At 41.4% G+C, this 24,144-nt stretch overlaps 2 protein-coding genes across 2 annotated transcripts in view; both read right to left on the bottom strand.

Annotated features, from left to right (window-relative positions):
* Window positions 1-838: 838 nt before the first annotated feature.
* On the bottom strand, window positions 839-5,015 carry IL22RA2 (interleukin 22 receptor, alpha 2). The gene is made up of 5 exons (XM_010575029.1): window positions 4,919-5,015; window positions 3,861-4,011; window positions 2,863-3,041; window positions 1,422-1,591; window positions 839-994 (listed from the first exon to the last, which is right to left on the bottom strand). The coding sequence occupies exons 1-5, from the start codon at window positions 5,013-5,015 to the stop codon at window positions 839-841; spliced, it is 753 nt and encodes a 250-aa protein (XP_010573331.1).
* An 11,713-nt stretch (window positions 5,016-16,728) lies between these two features.
* IFNGR1 (interferon gamma receptor 1) overlaps window positions 16,729-24,144 on the bottom strand; it is a 15,463-nt gene continuing 8,047 nt past the window's right edge. Inside the window, exons 6-7 of the mRNA XM_010575028.1 lie at window positions 23,209-23,324; window positions 16,729-17,926 (exon numbers count right to left, since the gene is read on the bottom strand). Coding sequence (XP_010573330.1) covers window positions 17,435-17,926; window positions 23,209-23,324 — 608 coding nt within the window. The 3' untranslated portion in view covers window positions 16,729-17,434. The remainder of the gene's footprint in view (window positions 17,927-23,208; window positions 23,325-24,144) is intronic.

Raw genomic sequence — 24,144 nt, 5'->3', positions numbered from 1 at the left:
GCAGAAGAAAGAAAATCTTTCATAGTTAGGGTACCAAGCTGAGAACAGACGCACAGGTTCAAATAATGATGCTTTTCCAGTTTTCCCCTGCTACCCCTAGAAAGGACCCAAATCTGAGCTTGCTAAGGCCAACAACACAGAAATCAGCTTTGGCGTAGGTCTTTGTACACTCTGTGCCTTGGTATCTGCAAGGCAGGATTGATGATAGTAAATCTCCCTGCTGGGCGTATGATATGTGAAGATAGTCTAATGATTGAGGTAAGTAAACAAACAGATTTTTTCAGACCAGCTAATTGAGCTAACTCTTGCATTTTGGCCCATGGAAACTCATGAAATCTGATAACTGATTTATTTCTAAACACATTACACCTGAAGAATGGCCATGAAAAGGACAGGTCCATTTGAATTAAATACATCACATAAATCCCTGAACAGAATTGCAGAGCTTGCAGCAGAATTGCATGTTAATAATGTTGGAGATCACTCATTTTCCTAGTTAATTATTACATGACAGTGATAAAAACTGATGAAAGCAATACTATGTATAACTGCTTAAAGAAACGGAAGAGGGAGATGTTTCTGAGGACCGTGCCAGCATACAAATAACTATCCACACCATTCCTCTAATCTCCTTAGCCATATCATTCCTACCTGGTGTGAAACTAGCTGAGGTGATATAAGAACTCTGGCTAATATTGTCATATGGGATGGCAGTTTTTATGCCACTTTTTTTCTCCTTTTGGAGAGTATCTGCCTTTGATGAGGGGATAGTTCTTGACTTCCAGAGTCATCTCCAATTTCAGCTGGTGACTTACCTGTCTCAGAGGCGCCAGCCCTGTCACTGCAGCACAGTGCATTGCCTGCTGCTGTAGGCACTGCTGCGGTCCAGCATTGGCACGTACGTTTTAGCCACGATGCAGTAGCTGACTCCGGGCCTCAAATTTTCTATTTTAATAACCTTGTCTTTTCCTTCATACACCGGGACTCTGTGTTGCTTCAGACAGAGCGGAATAAAAACAGCTAGTCAAGCACATTGCCCTAGCAAGTGTGTCTGTGACTAAAGTTTGATAAGAACAGAGGATGCAGAACAGCTCATGGACTTGCACAAAGTCAACAACATCAATAATTTATTTATGATTTTAATAGAAAATTCCCTCCAAAATTCCCCTCCTGTCCTTTTTTTCTTTTATCTAGGCCTTAGTGTATGAAATACTAAGCTGATGGGAAAGAATAAAGGGAAGAATTACAACTCAATTTAAATTTGATTCCTGAAAAATAGGCCTACTTTGTTTTCAAATACTTACCCAGTTATTGACACCCTCACGATCCCAGAAGACAACTTTGACTGTAAAACAAGAATAGTGTGCCCATACTTTCCTGGCCTTTCAACGGTAAATGTTCATCTTTGAATATGCACTTACCTCGTCTAGCAAGTTGTTAATTATGAAGACTTGGTATAGCAGATCATAATAATTTGTCATTGGTATCTGGCTGCCTCTCTTCCTTTTATAAGGAGAACGTGGAGCCTGGAGCTTTAGTATTATGGATTTGTTGCTATGAATCACAATTACCGTCGGAGGTCCTATCATAGCTAAGGAAAAAAACCAAAGCTGTAAACACAATTGTAGTTTATTAATGAAGTTTCACAGAATGCAGTTTGAATCCATTCAACAATTTAATGTTCTTGTTACCAACAATATATTATGCTGTATTTACTTTTAAAGTGCCACTTTGTAAATCCTTACTTCTTGGTGTTATTACTTGGGTCATTTTGGGGGTGACATTTCCTGTGTTTGTAAATCTGTTTTTGAGCCAAACTTTCTGAAATCTCGCAGAGCTGCATGTTGCTGACTGCAGGCTAATCAAGCAAAATGCTTTGGATTCTTTGCCCCAATTTTTTTTCCGCCCCCATATGTTTGGACTGCATAAAACAGCTGTTTGAACCATTTCTGTTATGCCAAGGACACAGCTTCAATCATTACTTTCAAATTTTTTGCAATCTGCTTGGTTAAACACAGCTAAGGGTTCAAGACAGTGCCTGCATATCTGTGTGTGCAGCCCCCGAGATGTGGGGAGACAGGACAGCAGCTGCCCCACGTGTCTCTCCAGGAGGAGGAGGTGGCACGTGGCAAGATGGGCTGTTGCTGCTGCAAGGTACTGCTTTATGTCAAAGCTTGTGGTTTCATCTGTACAGGAGGCTCAAGGTAGTTTGCACTTCAGGGCTGTGAAGTGACCTGCACTGACATTCACAATTCAGTTTTGCATTGACCAGTGAGCAAAAACTGATTAATTCATGGGAAACTTACTGGTAGGTACACTGGTACTGTTCAGTGTTTTGACAGTCCTCCAATTTGTAACATACTATGGCATTATGATGACTGTACTAACTAAAAGCTTTGCTCATGTCCTTTCTAAATACCCTGCAGCCAGGAAAACACATAAAAGTGAGAAGAATGGTGGCCACACAGTTCTCAGCTCTCTTCTCCCTTTTCCCCCCAAGCAGAGAACATTTCCTTCTTTACCACCTAGTGTTCAGTCCTTCCAGCAGCTCCAAAAACAGCTGAAAATAATTTGTGTAGTTCTATGCCTTGAGGAAGAGATTGAGTTAGAGGGAGCCAGGAACTTCTGATCTCCTAATTATTGATAAGTGGCTACTTATCCGTAACTGGTTGTCTTTCAAGCATGGGGAAAAGTATTTTATCACAACCCTTCACCTGAGAGCTGTTGACTGGCAACTTCTTTTGGTACAGCTTTGTGGCTAGAAAAGGATTACTCATGTTTGCAAATTGTGAGCAGAAATGATGTATTCCATGCCACAGAAAATCCAATTCCTTTCTCAGAGACCCATATGTTTGGACGTACTTTCTCGCCAGGGAGTGAATCTGCAGCTGAGGCTCCAGTCGGAATAGATGCCAGCTGACACGGCTTTCACTCTGCCGTAGTAAGGCTCCTGGATGTCAGAGGTCTCAGTTGTTAGGTCACAGACATAGTTTTGAATCCCCCAGCAGTCGTCTTTGTTTTGCCACATGCTCTGCCCATACCTATGAAGAAAGAGGAGGAAGGATGTAAGCTTTAGCTATCGGCAGCTGGGTCCATACAGATTTTTAACCTGTCTGTTTTAACTCGGCAGTAGTGACAAGTGTTCTGCTGTGGAATTTAACTCCCTTCAATTTGATGACAGGGAAGATTGATTTCATGGGCATTTGGGAGCTACAGGTTTCTGTCTTTTCTGAAAGAAGCCTAAAGCAGAGAAATGGGTCACCAGCCCTGTAGGAAGCCACCACATACTTGCCCCCTGGGAGAGGCAGGAGAGCTTTGGCTTAGCCAGTGTGTTCAATGACAGGCAGAATGCTGGCTTCTACCAGCTAATTTCTCAAAGGCAACAGTGATTTCAGGTGCTCACCAGGCGTGCCAGGGTCAGTAGCGTACCTCTTCTGAGGACCAGCCCCCAGTGCTGCCTCCAGTTTGCCATGTGAGGCACCCTATGGTGCTGTCGTGGGGAAGGTGGGCCACCAAAATACATTAAATGTCCTATTGCAGAAGTACCTGACCTAGGTAGACCTGCTTCAGGCAGGCAGTTGGACCCGGTGACCTCCAGAGGTCCCCTGCAAAGTACATTTTTCTGCAACTCTCTGGTGCAATGAGGGTGCAGAGCGCACTGCTGGAAGTGCTTGTTCCCTGTCTGCCTCGGGCTGTTCAGCTGCACCTTACGGGCTATTGCTAAGTGCAGCAACAACGGAGAGCTGGCAGCTGAGCAGGACATGGCTGTTCCCCAGCTGTGGGGAGAATATTCCGTGTCACCTGAGAAATCCCTTTGATGTGCCAAGCAGATGGGAGGCTGGAGTTCCCCTGGTACTTACACTTTATACTGCACAAAGTAGACTGCGTCTCTTGCCTCTCTGGCCCTCCCAGGCTGCCAATGCAAAGTGCTGTTGAAGTTTAACGAACGAAACTCTACCTTCTGCGGCTTAATTGAATCTTGCAGGTCTCGGTTTTCTAAAACTAAAATCGCTGCAAATAATAAAGAATGGTAACATAACGTGTTTGTCAGAGACACTCCTCTGTATCAAAATGGGGGAGCGTTGCTACAGCTCATTTGGTTTCACGACTAGCAGACTGCAGGCAAATTAACTCTCATGGATCTCATGTTCAAAACTTTCCAAGTCACAGTGACTAGAATTAGCAGTTACAGAATAAACATATTTAGTATTATGAAAGGAACACTTTTATGTGGTTTGTTTGTGGTTTGTTTGTTGTTTTTTTTTCCTTAGTGAGTTTACTGCTGTGAAAGATGCCTGATGAACACTGCAGGAAACAAACCCTTCGGATCAATTCACAAAGCCTGCAGTAAGCAGCCCCATCGGTAGTTAAAGTTGAGTGCTCTTTCCTCTGTATCTCAGCTTTAACTTGCAGAGATTATAGCTGTTTTAACTGTTGTCCCAGCTGTGTTTATCAGCTCTTGCCTAATAAAAAATAACGTGAGATTCACTGCTTTTCTGATCTGCACTACTGGAAAAAGCTGACTGACAATTTTCAAGATAATCTGTTTTCAAACTGTGATAGTTACTGATGGCAGAATCAGTTAATAACCTCTCTGAAGCACACAAATCCTAACATTTTTCTGGGTTTCGTGACCCAGATGACTGCAGCTTTATCCCTGGCATATCAGAGTCAGGTTAAGACTTGCACTAGTTGAACTGAAACTGGTAATACAGCCATGAATAAATCCAATGGGCAACATGCTTGTTTTATCTGCATTTCAGAACCTTGAGAGACAAAATAACAGACTAACTTGGAATTGACTGGACTTTTGAAACCTACCAAAAGATCCAGAGATTTCTTGACTCATCCGGAGATTCAATAACAGACCCAGTGCCTCCCCCCGCCCCCAGGAAAAGAGCAGAATGCCTTTACTTACTAGTTATCTCATCCTGAAGCAGGTGCATCAGTAAGCAGAGGGAGGAAAGCATGATCCCCCTCATGCTTAGGAGAGCAGCTCCATGACTGAAGAGCATTTCTCTTCCTCTTGGGCATGTCTTATGAGGAAGTAATTGTTAAACACTCCAGAGTTCCCCTTACTTTCAGCAGCTTCCAAAATCCCCGGTTTGGCTTTGGTTTAACTTAGCTGAAAACATATGAGTTGCTCTAAATTAATCATAAGCAATTGTTCTTACTTGGCAGCTGTGGTCACTCTGAAGTTTGGAACTAATTATGAAGCAAACCAGCATGAAAAAGGTTCTTTTTTTTTAAGGCACTAATTCCCAAATGGTGTCTGGCAGTACTGCTTTATCCCATGAATTTGTCACACAAGCTTGCTTGCTTGCCATGCTAAGATTTTTATTTGTTTGTTTGGTTTTCAGCTCACTAGTCACTTAGAACTGAAGAACACAAGAAATTTTGCTGCAAACATGTAAAAGACCTACCCATGGGATGTCATCTGATTTGGTGGCCTGTCTTTGGGTCGAATGCAAGCTGACAGAGTTCGCAGGTGTGTTTGCGGCAGGATGTCATCTGGGAATACATCATCAGAGGAACAAGGGGCCGTGAAATCGCTGCCAGCCATGCTGCTGGGCAGCGCATCCACATCACGTTGGCTGCTGGAGAGATGCTGGGAGGCTGGGGCAGCTGCAGCACTGCCAGCCTCTGGGCAGGGAACAGGGAGGTGAGCCCAGCCCATCGGGCCAAAGTGCCACTCTGGGGTGGACTTTCAGACCACCAGGAGTCATATGCCCCGACCGGTGCGGGTGTGCCACGATGCTGTATGCACAAACATTGGCATTTGTTGCTGCTGTCTTCCAAATCCTGCCTTTCCAATAAGCGCATCCCTGCGAGCCTGACCCCAGCGCTAGGGATGCTGGGGGTCCCCGGCAAAAGCGATCTCTCTGCATGTTTCTAAATACTTTAACGCCATGTGTGCGCCTGCCCGGTGGGAGCCAGGTTTTGTGCTCCTGGGATGTATGCGAAGCTCAGCTGAGCCAGTCGCTGGTGGCGAATGTGGTGCCACCGGAGGCAGCTGGGAGCCTGCTGGCCCTCCTGCCCAGCCTTGCCCCTCACTCTTCCCTCCCCAAAAGCTCCCCGGTGCTGATGTCCACATGTACTTCACTGCTCACGCACCAACACAGCTGGGCAAAAGTTAGGATGCATTCTCCTTTTGCAAGCTCATGTTGACAAGCTGGAAGAGAAAATGCAAATTTTGTATGACAGCACAGCACTACATAACAAAGCCCACCAAAGAAATAACGGATGTGAAAACTACCTGTCTGCAGAAACAAAAATTTGCCTAACAATCTTCTTTACTTTGGGAAAAGGTGGAAGCAAAACACCTGTCAGGTCAAAAAAGTGCAAGTTCTGGTTCAAATGAAGGTATTTTTTAATTTAAAGGCAACCGGTCACACTCAGCAAACTGGACAACATCTGCTCAAGAAGGTGGCCTTGGTCAGATTCATGGGCAGAGGCTACCAGTTCAGCTGATCAGCTCTACCTCATTATCCAAGAACTGAACCTGCAGCAGATATATTAAAATGCTAGATGTATAGCTTTGAATAATTAACTAGTTAATCCAGTTAAGGGAATTAAAGTGATGAGAAGAAATGCAGAAAAAAATCCCCCCAAACAAAATGGAGATAGAAGGCAGAAAGGCCACCCTGCCATCGCTGGCTGGGAATTTGTTATCTATTCATTTCCCAAACACATTTTCAAAATCCAATGACCTTTAAGTAGTTCCCCACACCAAATGCAATTAGTATTTCATCATGTTATATAAGCTCAAGTGCAGGAATAGGGAACTTCTATAAACCAGACTGAAATGTCATCAAAGTTTAGTCACAGGTTGTGTGTTTGCTTACTTGAATTGTACCAACACACCTTCCCGGACCCTGCGGAACGACCCATTGCCGGGAGCTGAAGCGTGGAGCTTTGCCAAAATTGCTTTTGATGGCGGTTCCTCCTACAAACGCAGAGCTGAGGGCCAGCCTGCCCGGCGCCCATGGGTTTCGCTCAGAAAAGGCTGCTATGCCACACCTAGCCCATGGAAAAGCTCAGGGTTTACCTGCGTGCTGCACCCTGACAGCGCTTTATCTGCAAATGGGCTTGGCACTCTGAAGTAATCGGTAACTCTTCACATAATTTTTGTGATTACTGCAACAGCTGCTGGTAATCCCCAGGTTATCAGTATCCATAACGTGTCCAACTTACCATCTTCAGTCATGCTTCTTTAGTGCTTTGTGTGATAAAAATAGCTACACTCAAACAAGTACCAGCTACACACAGAGAGACATGTACATACATACACATCTTGAGTTTCGTAGAATACATGTATAGTATGCTTGAAAGTGTAAATTGAGGAACACTATAGGATGACATGCACTGCAATGCTATTTAAAATACAAATGAGAACTTTTAAAAAACAATATTGTTTAAGCATACTCTGAGCCATATTTTATGAAGAAATGGAAAATGAAAATATATTACTTTTCCCCAGCAGAGTTCACATAGGTAGTTACGCTACTAGCTGATCCTAGCTTACACTGAAGCATCTTTTTAATCCAAACCTTTGTGAAGCAGCAGTACTGATGTTTCTGTGAACCAACATAGAACCATGGGCATGAGGATTTTTTCCATTCCTGGAATAAAAACCTATCTGAATGCTGGGTAGACAGATTTCTTTCTCTTCAGGACTGGATATGGCTACACAGAGGTGAAAGTCAAGTATATGCTTGCTGGGAGCTACCTGACTTATCCAATCTGACTTGTTGGGTTTGTTTTTTAGTTTTTTCCCTTGAATGAGTTGTTTCCCATCCATAAGAGGAAAAAATTTAACCCTGGAACTGCTTCTGCAGCATCACCTTTGGTTTTTCAGATGTGAGTCTCTGATATTTCCACTGGATGTGAGGGTGGGTTTTGTTTACATGCCTGGGTGAGGGTGCGGGAAGATGAAGGAAGGGGAGAAACTCCCAAAGCATACAGAGAATACTTCCAGTAACTGGCAGAAGCCAGGCGAGTCTCTCTCACATGCGGCATTTCACACGAACTATAAAAAAAGAGTGGTTCAGATTATTCTGGACCTGAAGACTATTCTCAATTGGAGCTGTAATTTTCAGTCTTGTAAGCAGCCAGCATGGACTCACAGAAAAACCTGTCTTGGGAGGGGGCTCTGGTCATCCAGTCCACCCTAACGCTCAGAGCAGGGCTAACAGCAGTTTTAACCCACACTTAACCTCTTTCAGTGCACGTTTTCCCCCCATATATCTAAGTCGGATTCCCCAGCTGCAACTTATGACAGCTGCTTTTTGTGTTTTGACTGGGGGCCTTGGAGAGAAATCTGCCTTTTCTGCAAATACTTATATAGTTGGCAACTGCAGTTAGATATCCCCCCGCAAGCCATTGCCTCTCCCAGCTGAAGGGACCGGCCTCCCTCAGCCCCTCTGGTGTGCCACGTGTGGCAGGGCAGCCCTTCACCAGCTCAGTGGGGACCGGGAAAATGAATCACTACACACACACACAAGAGAAAAAAGAAAAAACCCCCCCCTCAGTCACGCAGGAGGGACTTTTTGGACTCTTCCCCCCCTGCCCTTCAGGGAAGAGGCATTGCATCACACAGGTTCCTACAGACAAGTTTCTGAGGAAGCAAGGCTGACTTTCACTGCACAGTGCGTGCCTTCGCTGCTTCCTGCCCACAGGTATGAACTGTTCAACATGCACTGTTAAAGGGCTCGGGTCAACATTTTAAAGATTACGGTTAGCAATTTCCAATGCTGTAGCTGCACCTTGATAGTGAGACATTTGAACATATTAAAGATGAAGATCTGCTGAAGGCTCACTGTGTAGCAAGTGATTATTTGCACATACAATATTTATTTAACGATGTGCAAGACACACATTGAATTGCACCAGAAAGTTAGTAACCAACACTAACATTCTTTAGGAACTGTAGGTAATACGAAACCTCAAAATAGCTCAAAGCCTTTTATTTTAATGACAAGTTTCCTTAAAATTGTCGGGTTTTCTCATTTGCAAAGCTGTAGGATTTTTTTTTTTTTCTACTGCTAAGGAGTGCTGTAGCTTGTTTAAGCCCACTGAGAAAAGACTTGCTTTTCTTTAGGTTGTGGGTGCCTCACCAAATCATCTACAGACAAAAGCCCACCAGCTTACAGACACGTGGAATTAATATTCCATAGTTCATTGGTTTTGCTTAGGTAATCTTAATAGTATAGAAAAGGTGCCATGTGATCACTTAGACAACAGAAACCACAGCTAAGCCTGGAGAGGTACAACACAAACATTGCTCATGCCTTCTTGGCCACCTACTAAAGCAAAGAAAGGCCTCAAAGCCTGGCAGTGCCGATGCTCGCTCTCTCCGACACACCGCCACCAGAAGCAGCTGAGGCAATGCCTGAAATACTACCAGTGTGGGGGGGGTAGGATATGACCCTGCATTCATTTTATCGTAGGTGGTGGTTGGAAGTCTCTGTGACTGATCACCGAAGCCCTGTCCAGACCACAGACTGTGCTGGGCTGACTTACCACGCTGCACAAGAAGTGCGAGAGTTTGGCAGCCATGCACTGGGGGAAGAGATGGAAGGAACTGGGATGCCTGCCTCCACAGCTGTAATCAAGGCTTGGGCTGCAGAAGGAGCAAATGCTTCTGGTAGCTACTGGGGGCAATAAAACCTGGAAAGATACAAGCTCCAAGGGTTGCCCTGGCCAAGGGAAAAAAGAAACAAAAAAGAGAAACTGCCTTTCACTCACTTCTTCTGCAAGTGGAAGTTTGTGGCTCAGTTCTGTGGTTGTCTTTCAAATTCTCAAGATCATCTCTGTATCACCCAATGAGTGCAAACTCTAGAACAGGAATCTGTTCTAACAACAATCTTCACCACCACCATCTCCAAGTTACTATTGAATCTGTAAACATACTGTAATTTTATGAGCTTTTTTTTTTTAAATACAATGCCTCAGATGTGTGTGGATACAGTCTCCTGGCGTTCAGGAATCAGCGTGCTGAGCTTTTCAGGACAGAACGCTCCACACTCAGCATAACTGGTTTTCACACTTCTCAGAGGTGTTAGTTTCGAGTTTACTGCAACATGACCATTTAACCAGAAAATTTAGATCACCCTGTGATACTTAGCTTGCCAAAAAGCTTTGTTCCATATTCTTTTTCTTACAGGAAATGAAATTTGGTGTATCTCAAATAAAATTGCTAGTTTTGCTGCACAGCCTGGAAGCAGTTGATAAAGTAATTCTTAGTAATTGATCACCCAGTGTTTTGTTCCAATTTCTATTCAGATTTGGCAGGGGGGGAAGCAGGTACTATACTAATACCTGATATAAGGCCAGACTGATTCCTGGGATGAACCCACATGGAAGAAGGGACTGAGGAATGGCAAAGGTGCTCCCTGCCTCTTTGCCTCCCGGCACCACCCTCTAGTCATTCAGGCAAGCTTTTGCAGCCCTTCCTTACCTGTTATAATTTATCTCACATTTAATCACATCTGCAGCAGGTTGAAATTGTGGCTGTTGTCACAGGCCTCAGCTCTACCAAATCTGGTAGCAGAACGCACATACCGCTACATACAGTTCCCATCTTCCACGGTGGGACTGTGCATGCCCTCCACCCTTCCTACAATTAACCAAGCTGCTATTAACTTGCAAAGAACCCCCCCAAAACACTCAAACCCCCCAAATGTTAACACAAAACAGTCATACCCAGAAAGAAAATACAGTGTATTAGATTTTTATTCTTTTCACTCTGTATTTTCAGTCTGAAAGGATTCTATATACTCTTTGTGGAAAGGTATTTTTGAAGGGGCGTAAGTTGTTTAAGCAACCTTTCTGAGTCTGCGCTACTCAAGAGATGTCAGTGCAGGAAAAAGCCAGATCGGACTTGACATTGCTTACTGCCCTACTGCACACATTGCAAATATTTGACAATTGTAGGATTAATTTTGCAGAACAGAGTGAGCTGGCTGGCAGAACCGCCTTGTTTGCCTGCCCATCATTTCCTCAGCATGTAATGCATTTCCTCTTTTAAGCTGTGGCTGGACAGCAGAAAATAAAACTTCTTTGCCCCCAGATAAATGAAAAAATAGGTTTCAGCCTGATCAGCTACCCTGCAATTATCCGATTACACAAATGGGCAAGTTAGAAAACGTGGGAGTGAGAGGTGTGTTCAAATGAGATAACCCCAAAAATTCAGGAAAGAAAATTGGTTTGACTGTAAGTAATTCATAATGGGTTAATCAAAACCCTAATCTATTACTAAAACTCACAGAGTCTCTGTTACAAATTTAAATATAGTAATTAATGCAGACATGTTATAAATTCAAGTTTTCCCATTTGTTCTGACTCTGCTCAATCTACACAGCCATTTCTAAGAAAATCTGAATTCTTAAGGTATGACTGCTCTTATTGGAATCAGCCCTACTCATAATCTTAAGAAGTTACTTGGAAGGAGTAAACTTATTGATCAGGAGTAGAAAATGTTTTTAAATGTCACATTCTAGATTTGACAGACAAGTGAAACCAAAATTCTTCTAACAGTAGCCTACATTCTTTTGGGTAAACTAGCGTGACACTTGAAGACAAATCGTTGATTTCCAAGATACATATAAGAATGCACATGCTCATTATTAAGAAGTAAACATCACATAAATAAGACTTCTGTGATCATTTAAACTTCAAATAATGTAATCAGTAGGAGTTTCAGGGAAGCTCAGCTTTCCTTGCTCTGTAGCAATTAATCCATTCAAATGGAGTGACCATTTAATCCTTGTCCATGATTTTTTAAATAGAACATAAGGAGAGTCCCCAGGCTCAAGCAACAGAATCAGAGTGAAGTTATTGCAGGCTGCATCAATAGCACAAAAGGGCAAAAAAGAAACTGCAGAGTCGATGATGTAGCCAGAATCAGTGGATCAAAGAGCTCCTGTGTGTCAGCCCTCATCCCTCTCCAAGACCAACTACTGGAGTACAGAAAAGGCACCACCTCACATCTGTACCAGAGAGAGACTTTGTTCAAAACAAAGGGATGTAAATCATGTCCTCAAAGTCAGACTTCCACAGCTGCCTGGAGTGAGTGGTATTTCACCCAAAGGGTATCTCCACAAATGAGAAATGACCTTAGTTTAAAACTAATTCTACATGCTAATACATCTGGTAAGCAGAATACAGTAACTGGCTACATATAATTACACACACATAAATGCTATACTTATCTCCCACAGTGTTTTCTCTTCATTTTCAATAATGCTCAAGCATACAGTACATACGTAACATGAACTGAGCAAGCTTCAAAAGCAGATTTAGTATTCAGAACATAAGCTAACAGTAAGAAAAGGCGATCACACACATTTGTCTTCTGAGATTTTTTTAAATTCAATATAAAAGCATTTAAAATTTACAGTATCTACAAGTAGTTTAGTTACAAATTTCAGACAAGAACCAAACTATGTTCAGCAGGCTCATTGTTGACAATTAAGTTTCTGAAGTCAGGAAGACTTGCATTAAATGTTAGAAAATACTTTCTAGGGGTAAAGAACTCCTAGAATAAATTGCCTGATGGGGTTATGGAGTCTTTAAACAAATGCATAGGAGAAATGATGCAGTTCTGGGTGTCCTGGTTTCAGCTGGGATAGAATTAATTTTCTTCCTAGTAGCTGGTACAGTGCTATGTTTTGGATTTAGTGTGAGAATAATGTTGGTAACACACTGATTTTTTCAGTTGCACTAAGTAGCGCTTATCCCAAGTTACAGATTTTTCAGTTTCCCATGCTCTGCCAGCAAGCAGGTGCACAAGAAGCTGGGAGGGAGCATGGCCAGGACAGCTGACCCGAACTAGCCAAAGGGATGTTCCATACCATAGAACATTATGCTCAGTATATAAACTGAGGGGGAGTTGGCCGAGAGGGGCAGATCACTGCCTGGGGACTGGCTGAGCATCAGTCAGCAGGTGGTGAGCAATTGCATTGTGCATCACTTGCCTTTTCTTAGATTTTACTTCTCCCTCTTTTTGCTATCTTCCTTTTCATTACAATTATTATTATATTTTATTTTAGTTACTAAACTGTTCTTATCTCAACCCACAAGTTTTACTTTTTTTTTCCAATTCTCCTTCCCATTCTACCAGATGAGGGGGAAGGAGTGAGTGAGCAGCTGTGTGGTGCTTAGTTGCCAGCTGGGGTTAAAGCATGAGACTGCGGAGAAGAATGAACCAACCATAAGACCCCTGGAGGTCCCACCTAGCCCAATGATTGCATCCTTTTAGAGAAAAGAGAAAGTGTATTAATAAACAAGGGCTTCATAGTTAAAGGACTGAATTTTTAAAAACCACACTAAAGAAATCTATGCAGGTCTCTTATAATATAAAAGGTGCTTTGTGCTTGGTTTGTTGTTTTGGGTTTTTTTAAGACATGCTGAAAATATTAATTTGAACCAAGTGACATTCTAACTTTTTATTATCAGATCTGCAATTAGCAATAAAATATTGTGGTAATACTGCAAATGTTCTGCTTTTACGCTTTTTCCACATAAATCAATAATGTAGCTTAAAAAAAAAAAAATCATTCTTGTCAAAGCTACTGACATCTGTGGAAACAAGACATCTTGTAGTGTCCCAGTTGCTTAGAACAGGCATGCGTATTTGTCTGTAGTCCTTCACTAGTTAAGATTGCAGGAAAAGAAACTTGCATGGGAAGAGCTGTTTCGCTCGAGGCTAGAAATAACCAGGTGCTCTGAAGTGGTGACATGTAAACAGTTTAGTATTACTAAGTAAGAGCTATTAAATAATTTTGAACCTGTTAATGTTAGGTACTTTGATATCCTGTGTCAAGGTGCTATGCATGAATATCCAGAAGCTTAAGCAAAGTACTACTTCATCACAAGAGTATTACTTTATTAATTTAAACTCATTCAGTAGTTAAGTGAAAATGCATAGATAAATACTACCTGGCAGCTTCCAAACCACAGGGCTCAGATATTTGGTACTACAGAACTGCAAAAGCAAGGCTAACCAGCTGTAGCTGGCAAGGCATTTCTATGTTCCCTATCGCAAGAAGTCATCACACTGCAGGCTGCTGGATCGTATCCTAGTAGGAATACCATCATGTACTTGCCGTGTTTTTAGGCTCTCTCAATACCACTACTAGCAACTGCTAGAAACAATACTGGGGGAAATAGAGCTTATTGACCCAGGGAACACATCTTGTCTCACTGTGGCCTTATGATTTCAGCTAGTCACAGGTAATAAAAGAATCCGGTGCTTTGCGTGCCCTTAAACTTCTTTATTTCACAATTATAAAACCTGCAAGTTGGCCTGAGTAATTTAAACATCTAAACTATCCCTGTGCTATTGCCTACTTGTTAAGTACACAGCACACAGAAGACATACCTGCAGAGAGGGTGGTAATTCAGTGGCTGTTGCAATTACAGTTCAGAAATTTTCATTAAAAAAAAATACATTTAACGTTGTAAAAGTTACAAGAAGAGGTCAGTTGTGCACATACATATGTTGTATAGCACAAAGCACTCATACTCCTATGCTTGATTTTCAGCTTACAGAGTAACAATGCCTTTCCATTATATGTAACTACCCGCCATGCCAAATTTTTCCCATATGCTCATTTTATATTTCTGATCGATCTTAACATCCTTGTGCTTAACTATATCCTAGCACCTGGCTGGTCCCTTTTACTCACATAGGGCTCTATGTGACTTGAAAGATTCAGGACAATGTACAATGCAGTAGTATTGCAGGGGGAAGACAAAAGAATCTGAGACAGTCACTTGGTTTTAAAATGGATCTATCTGCCCCCACACAGGCAAAAAATAACATTCCTCTCCCAGTGTGGCAGCAAAGGAAAACCTTCCAGAACAGAAAACACTTAGTGATCTCTTAGGTTCACACAAGCCTAAGAGGCTGAATCTTAGTTAATAATTTTCCTAACAGTGCCAGGGTTTCAATATGCACTGTTAATAATACAAATATAACATTTCCAAGAAATTACATTCTTCTGACAGAATAGTTTTGAGGCAGATATACTGAACAGAATGACTACTATGGCTAATTCCTCATCTTCTTGGAGAACAGCAACATATTTTTTTTTTGGACAAAACTGACAGAAGGAAAACAACCTCCCAATTGCAAGAAGATGAAATACTCCAAGCAGTAGCAAAGAAGATACTCAGCAAATTGTCTGATCAGAAACTTCTTCTCCCAAAACAAGGTAAACTCAGTTTCCAATGCCCTATTTCTCCCTTGTGAGCCAAGTTTAACTTAAACGCTTGCCTGACATTTATAAAGTCCAGAGGTATTTACTGCAGTTCATATTTATCAACAAACCTACAAAACCTGAAAGAAATTACATCAACTTCACGCTCTGCCCAAGTTGCAGCTGCTCATCATCTTAGTAGACAGACTGCTAAAAGCACACTTCAGTGGTGAACCTATTATTAACTGAAAAGTCAGCTTAGTTGAAGTTTCAAAGTGTAAGCTAATTCTGATTTTCAAAAGCTTCTTGTAACACCAAAAGAGTTTTCTGCACTTCCACAACGGAGATATCTATACACTAGTGGATCCTAAGCAAAAAGTCACCAGCATTGCCTTCTAGGAACTCAACCAAGAACACAACATTGAAAAAGTTACTAGGGGGTCTCACTACATTTGAACATAATGCAGAAACAAATCAAAACCAGCTAATGCATACCAAAATCTTTCTAGTTGGGCTTTCCATTACACCATAACTACAAAATTCACCTATTTGATTGGGCTTTTCCTAACATTATCAAAACCCTGCTAACAAATCTGTTATCTTCCCATGAGTAAAGAAGGGAAAAATAGCTATTGTCTTTAAATCTTTGGGAATTGAGAATGTACCACTGGGGTTAATGTCTGACATCTGCAGGAATGAAAGTACTCCAGAAACTATTGTATAAACTAACTTTATCTTAGGAATACTCATGCCACTGAGAAGCGTTAAGGACAGAAGTACTATGATACTGGTTTTCCTTTAAAACCACCTGCTATAAATTGCAAACATTTCTGATAATCCTATAAAATATATCTTTAAAAACAAAGTATTTGTTTTGTATAAACACTGTATACAGACAACCTTGTGTCTGTATAACAACTTTTTTCTGAACTAAGCTTCATTAGGAACTATTGTAAACATTTCCTACAAACAGAAAATACCCATCAAATCTTGACTAAAGGCAAATAACTGGATTGCAGGCATTAGAGTCAAAAGTTTTTAAATATAACAAATAAAATCCTCATCCTTCAGTTTTCAAAACTACCATCTCATGCTACAAAATTCAAAGGGCTGTCAGATGACAATAACTTATGAACTACAACTTACCACACTACTTCTCTGTTGTCCTGAGATGCATTTTTGAGGGAGGTAATTTGGTGTAGTTCCTGAGCTATGCCATAAAAAGGGGAAAAATGGTAGTCATTTTCAACCTGCTAGAAAACATGTTTGAACGAAGTCCTGTTGATTTCTATTGTTCTAAGAATTAGGATAAAAATGCTCTGGAGGAAAGCAGGCTTTTGAATTTCAAAAATATTTTTAAAAGAATTTATGCAACCACCCATTATACACATTTTTTTTCCAATGACGATCCGCCAGCATGCTAATACAGGAGTTATCCAGAATGTGACATGGTTACACAACATACCTAGGTGATCCAAACAGATGTAGCTACACAAAAATAAAAGCACTTTTAAAAATAGCTTTTTTAGTCACAGCACTTATGTTATAAAGGACGAAGTCTATAATTTTCTCACCGACATGTACAAAGTAACCATCCTGGAAGGACATACTTCTATTGCAGAAAAGACTCTAAATAACTGGTTCTTGGCCATGGAGTCAAATTCTTAAGATATACAGGAAAACGTTACAGGCATATTCTTACTTAAACGAAATAGTAGCATTTTGTTTAATACAAAAATACTCTTCAAAAGAAAAAGACAAGCAAGATAATATCTCCAATAAAGGCAAAAACTCTCAAAATATTTCTGGCACATCTCTATTGTAACCAAGTGAAGGACTTAAGCATTATGTTCATCGAATTAATTTTAAAAAGGATTTGAAACAGAGGGGAATAATGATACAGCTGCTGTTTTATACTCCTCCATGAAGTCTGTTCTCCATAGAGTACTGTTAAAAAAGAGCTCTATTTCAAATAGGAAATAGTAAATTATGTCATATACACAAACACTTCTAAAGTGGTTATTATGAAATTTCCCCCCACTTTTTATGCTGTTCTCAGGCACTACTTTCAGTTCCATTTCAAGATCCTGCTGTACTAAGTTGTGTACTAGTTACTCTGGTTGGATCAGAAAAGTACAACTTATAGATGTTCGTAATACAACACAGACTTTCCATAATCTTCAGTAATGCTGTTCTCCCTCAGTTCTGGTTAAACACTTCAGCTATCCTGGTTAGTCAGTCGGCCTGTAAGCAATCACAGGCTGTTCTTCACCAACATCTATCAACATATCTAATGGAACATGAGGCTTGTCATAGCCAGAAAACTTGAGACAGCTGCTTGGTACGACTGTTTGTTTTATTTCTGTTGCAGAAACCTCTGGACCTGAAGAGTTACTGCATATATCCATTTGGCTACCGTCAGAAATGAAATAACTCTCTTTTACTTTATGATTCTGTTCGTCATCAGAAGATACCTCCTCTGTGCTTTCCTGCACAGACACCTCTTCTGCTTTGGCTGGTGCCTCTGGGGGAAGAACAGAAGATGCTCCTTCACTGGAATTCTCAGGACTAACAATGTCTTCTTTTGGCTCTACCGCCAGTGAGGTTACTTCATTCGCTGGCAACTCTGACTGGCTTGGCGTGAAGCTCATTACAGATACGTATTTTGCCTCCGATTTTGATTCTAGAATGCTGTCTGTATTCAGGTTTCTTATCACACTGACCTTAAATGGGAAAAAAAAAAAAAAATCACTTTTTGTTCCATATAATCTACTAATTTATTGGCTTCATCTTCTGCCGAAGTTCAGAGGTTAAAAAAAAAAAATGCAAGTTCATAATACAAATTTAATGTCATTACAACCAATCCCAACAGAAATTAGTGAAATTAGAATCTGGCAAGGTCATTAGCCTATATCTATGATTTCAACTGTTTTATTAATGCTTTTATGCAAGCTTTCAAAAATGCTTTCTATGTGCAAACATATTTAGAAGGACCAAATCCATTTCATGTCACCCACTGTATTTAAGTAATTTGAAGTTTGCAATGTAGAGGAAAACAGCGAAAGAAGAAAAAGCTGTAATACTCTTCAACTAGCTGGGGAAACCTTTCATATTCCTTAGCTAATGAGTGTAATTTGCAAGGACTGTAATATTTTGTGGCAACTGTCTCAACTGGGAGTGAAGTGAACTTTGGAAAGATCTTTAAAATGACAAGAAAACCTTTATGCATACCCAGCAGTCATATCTATGCTAAAGTCTTCCTAGTTATTTCTCCTGTGTCACTAACATTGAAGTTTCACTTCAAGCATCTCAAGTAACAAGGGTAATTAAGATACGGTTGCTATTTAAAGAGAAGTATTTACCATAGTTAAGTTAATATTTTTCTTTGGTGCACATTATCTAATACCAGCAAACTGACAGCCAGCATGCTTAAGCTGGATGTCAGCAGTATTTCCTGGCATGTGTAGGTGCTCAGATATCTTCCTGTCTCCAACGACAGCACCTGAACTTTTAGGTCTTTCACTGTCTCAACAGACTAGGGAGATACACCAGTGGAAACCAGGCTCAAGTATACATACAAATAACATATCCCAAGGAATCCGTAACAGTTAGGGTAATCAACAGTTTCTTTAACTTTCTTTTCTAAGGGCTTGTCCACCTACGAATTCCCAGTAATTTTCATGTGCACATTTTCTGGAGGAGAGTTTGAGAAGTCCATTTCGAATCTTATTAGGACCTTGACAAAACCTGCATGGTTCCACGACATATTAATGCTGTGTAAATGTATAAATAGGAGACTATGTTACTGCCCTATAGACGCTCACAGGAAAAAAAAAATCTGCACAAAAGCTAATGAAGCAGCTTCTCTATTGCAAGATGACAATTATTTGTGGCAAATATCAATCGAAATTTACAGGAACAATTACAATTTCTCCAAATTGAAAATATATGCTGTATAAAGAAAAAAGCCAGAGTCACAAAGAAAATCCTGAAGTGTTTTGTGAATATTGTCCTGGTTTCAGCTGGGATAGAGTTAACTGTCTTCCTAGTATCCATAAGTGTTCTATAGATACAGTGAGAGAACTGAGCCTTATCATTCCTGTCAGGCTCAGAAAAAGCACCAGCAGACAGCAGAAAAGTTGACTTAAGTATGAGCTAAAAAATGGAAGTTGATGCTTTTCAATGAGTCTTTCTCTTACAGAGTGGGTGTTTTCTACCCACTAAAATATCTGCCACCATTTAAAGGTAAGAGGCACTGAAAAAAAACCCCAGTGAAGTTAAAGCAGAGGAAGATGCTCACAGCATACCAGTTAATTAAGGCCAGGGTCCTTTTAAAGTGGATAGGCCCTTATCACAAATCTTACGACAAAAATCTAGTACAGGACAAATCACACACAGGACAAATTGGAATGACTGAAGATGGTGCGTGGAAGCAGACGGCCTCTTGAAATACTTTTTGTGAGGTAAATGAAAGAAAATGAATGGCTCTCTACAGCTAAGCTGCTGAAACATGAGATTCCTGTGATGCAGCAGAAGACTAGCATGATGAAGTCTTGTAAAGGAATCTGTCCCATTTCACTAGATGCATATTCCTGGTAGGATCCTACTATGAATAAGGATGTTTAAAACATTTAAATGCACATTTTCTCTAACGAAGGCAATCCTTCAACGCCCATACTGAAAGACAGTTGCACTGTGGAATTAGGACCTATACATGACTGACATGTTATTCTTGGGAGTCATGAACAGCATAGAAAAGACAATTTAAAAGTTCTTGAGATCTAAATGGCAATGGATTTATTTTTTTTTTTTCCTTTGGGTACATGAGACTCAGCAAAGGCAGCTGCTTGATGGTTACTGTTTCTTATTTTTCCTTCTGTTGGAGAATTCCAACTTGCCAAAAGTCATTCAAATGATGTTTTAGCATCTACTTAAAGCCACCAGGAAGCAGATCACTGGAAGGCAGCAGTCCTAAGGCAGGACACCTTGCCTAGCCTTTCAACAGATTAAAAAAAACTCCCTAGATATTTCATTTTCAGACAAGCTCAAGTAAAGTACAATGGTCATAACCTGTTGTCGTGGTTTAACCCCAGCCAGCAACTAAGCACCACGCAGCCGCTCACTCACTCCCCCATCCAGTGGGATGGGGGAGAAAATCAGGAAAAAGAAGTAAAACCCACGGGTTGAGATAAGAATGGTTTAACAGAACAGAAAAGAAGAAACTAATAACGATAATGATAACAGTAATAAAATGACAACAGCAATAATGAAAGGATTGGAATGTACAAATGATGCGCAGGGCAATTGCTCACCACCCGCCGACCGACACCCAGCCAGTCTCCGAGCGGCGATTCCCTGCCCCTACTTCCCAGTTCCTATACCAGATGGGACGTCCCATGGTATGGAATACACCGTTGGCCACTTTGGGTCAGCTGCCCTGGCTGTGTCCTGTGCCAACTTCTTGCGCCCCTCCAGCCTTCTCGCTGGCTGGGCATGAGAAGCTGAAAAATCCTTGACTTTAGACTAAACACTACTTAGCAACAACTGAAAACATCAGTGTTATCAACATTCTTCTCATACTGAACTCAAAACATAGCACTGTACCAGCTACTAGGAAGACAGTTAACTCTATCGCAGCTGAAACCAGGACACCTGTGCGGAGAGAAATATCTAGTACACATTCAAAGGTCAGTGACAGGCTCTCAGCTCCAAGAAGTCTACAGAGATAACTTCACATCATTAAATTTATTATTCATATTAATCATTTGCATTATTTATTCATTACTTTAAATGATTAATCATAAAAATAATCATAAGTTATTAATTATTCATTTTAAATTCCCACATTATTCATATCACCTGTACTGAAACTACCCTTATGAGCGCTGCAATTTTTATTTTTCACTAGAGATTTCAATGGAAATGGACAGAATCACAGAATATTCTGAATTGGAAGGGACCCATGAGGATCATAAGAGTCTAACTCCTGACTCCACTCAGGGCAACCCTGAAGTTAAACCATGCAGCTGAGAGCATGGTCCAAATGCTTCTTGAACACTGACAGGCTCAGTGCTTGACCACCCAGGTAACAATCTTTGTAAGAAGTTACAGGTTTCATTCAGCTCCTGAGCAACAAAGCATGATGTGGCATGTGAACCAGACTGTGGAACACTGGAACCTAGGAATCACGAGATAACATATAACCCAGTAAACTGAGAATATGGGCACACAAATGAGTTTCTACAAGGTGAGCTAAAGTGTGAACTTGGATCATGCATCAGGAAGCTCACAGGAGTTAAGCAGCACACATTCTATTTGTGCAACATTTTTTTTCCTGATCCCTTAGATGCGATACCACAGTGGTACTGGGAAGCCAGAATAACTATGGATCCATTGAGCATAGCACTGTCATTCTGGATGAGCTGTCTTTTGCTATAGGAACGGTCTTCACAAGAATTACTGCGTGTACACAGGACATAATGTTACATATTCAGACAGTTACATACTGGTGTGAAGATGAAAAAATCTCCAGTGTCTCACTTTTTCTGCAGGCCTGTGTGTTTTGATATTGCAGTCTAGCTGCAGATTCCGTCAGACAGGTTTCTCCTATCTGATTTTTTAAAGTCTACAGTGTGCATGGCTATCTCTGAACTAGTCTCATGGCTCTTTCACAGTCCATGGCAAGAAACAAGCATTTTAGAGAGTGTTTTGTCTGACCAGAAGTACGTACTATTTTAGAATGAGATGAATCATCTTGTGCTGCACAAGTTGATGGACTAGATTGCTGCTTACTACAAAGGGACCTTGCTAGCATCACTGGCTTGGATATCTCCATTTAGTTAGTGCAACCTCACCTCCTAATATTCTATTCCAAAGAAAGCAAGCTCCAGGGGATCTCAGGCATTGAGCTACCCCTGCACCATGAAGGAGTCAATTCAAAGGGTCTTGAAGTTGCAGAACATGGAATTCAAGATCATTGCCTCTTCTTTCTAGAAGTCTTATGAGGCTTCCTGCATCCGCTGAGAAGATACACTCTTGATATGATTACCATTTACTACTGCCTCACATGGCAGTTCTTGAAAACTGTTTCAACTGCTGCTGATTGTTCAGTTGCTGTGACTAATGAGACAGCAGGAGAACATTACAACAGTACTTGTCAGATACTCCGCTCTTGCCTGATGTGAAAGTGAGTGCTGCTGCTCTATGGAACATCCACTCTGTTTCCTAAGGACAGCTACAAGGAGTTTTTAAGGTAGCGCAGCTGCTGACCTCTCCCCCCTGTGACTGCGCAGTGTGAGTACGGATTTCCCCTAGTTGTTCTTCCCTCTTCCTACAGCACTGTTACTCCCCCTCTCGCCTTACTCTGCACATCACTTCAAGAACATTGTAGCACTCAGCAGTATCACAATATTATCACCTAATGCAGGAATCTCACAGGTGTCCAGTGACAGGACAAGAGGAAATGGGCACAAACTGAAACACGTGGAATTTTATCTGAATGTAAGAAAACTATTTGTACTGTGAGGGTGGTTAAACACTGGAATAGGTTGCCCAGAGCAGCTGTGGAGTCTCCTTCCTTGAGTATTCAAAACCCGACTGGACAAAGTCCTGGGCAACCTGCTCTCACTGACCCTGCTTGAGCAAAAGGGCTGAACTAGATGATCTCAAAAAGTCTCTTCTAACCTCAGCGATTCTGTGGTTCTGTGTCTCTGCTGCTAGAATGAATACAAACCTATCTATGTACACACACATGGAGTTTTTAAGAACTAAGTTCTCAAGCTAGACCAACTACTGCTACTTCAGTTAAAATGAGACTGAAGTCTAGCCCTAAAACAAACACAAGGCATCTGGTTGCAGAGGCTATCAGAGTATTAGACTAGTATAAATCCTAAATATCTATGAGACCATGGTAAAAGAAAATGAGAAAGGCATAAAGATGTTCTAGTTATAAAAGTTACCTAGTTGGATATTAAAAAACTGACACAGATAAGAAGTCTGAACTTACCAAAGACTTAGGCAGCTTTATGTTCTTCTTCCTTAGTTTCTTGCAGCCACAACATACTGTCAACATTAGACTCAGGCTCAGAGTAACACCACACAGAATGATGATATATTGCATGCCTAAGAAGTCAGAGCAAAAACTGTTAGGAAGTTTGGAAAAATAAACAACTGCTGTATCAGTTAGAGTAACTTCAGAAACCATAATAGAATCATAGAATGCTTTGGGTTGGAAGGGACCCTAAAGATCATTTAGTCACAACCCCCCTGCCACGGGCAGGGCCACCTTCCACTAGACCAGGTTGCTCAAAGTCCCATCCAACCTGGCCTTGAACACTCTGAGGGATGGGGCATCCACAACTTCTCTGGGCAACCTCTTCCAGTGCCTCACCACCCTCATAGTGAAGAATTTCTTCCTTACATCTAATCTAAATCTACTCTCTTTCAGTTTAAAGCCATTATCCCTTGTCCCATCACTACATGCCCTTGTAAAAAGTCCCTCTCCAGCTTTCTTGTAGGTCCCCTTTAGGTACTGGAAGGCTGCTGTAAGGTCTCCCCGGTGCCTTCTCTTCTCCAGGCTGAACAACCCCAACTCTCTCAGCCTGTCTTCATAGGAGAGGTGCTCCAGCCCTCTGATCATCTTCTTGGCCCTCCTCTGGACTCCATCCAACAGGTCCATGTCCTTCTTATGCTGGGGGCGCCAGAGCTGAACGCAGTACTCCAGGTGGGGTCTCACAAGAGCACAGTAGAGGGGCAGAATCACCTCCCTCAACTTGCTGGCCACACGTCTCTTGATGTGGCCCAGAATGAGACTGGCTTTCTGGGCTGCAAATGTACATTGCTTGGTCATGTTGAGCTTCTTGTTGACCAACGCCCCCAAGTCCTTCTCCTCAGGGCTGCTCTCAATTCACTCATCGCCCAGCCTGTATTTGTGCTTGGGATT

The sequence above is a fragment of the Haliaeetus leucocephalus genome, unplaced genomic scaffold, assembly GCF_000737465.1.
Source record: "Haliaeetus leucocephalus isolate CR32 unplaced genomic scaffold, Haliaeetus_leucocephalus-4.0 Scaffold450, whole genome shotgun sequence".
NCBI lineage: Eukaryota > Metazoa > Chordata > Aves > Accipitriformes > Accipitridae > Haliaeetus > Haliaeetus leucocephalus.
This window is presented reverse-complemented; position numbering and strand designations above follow the sequence as displayed.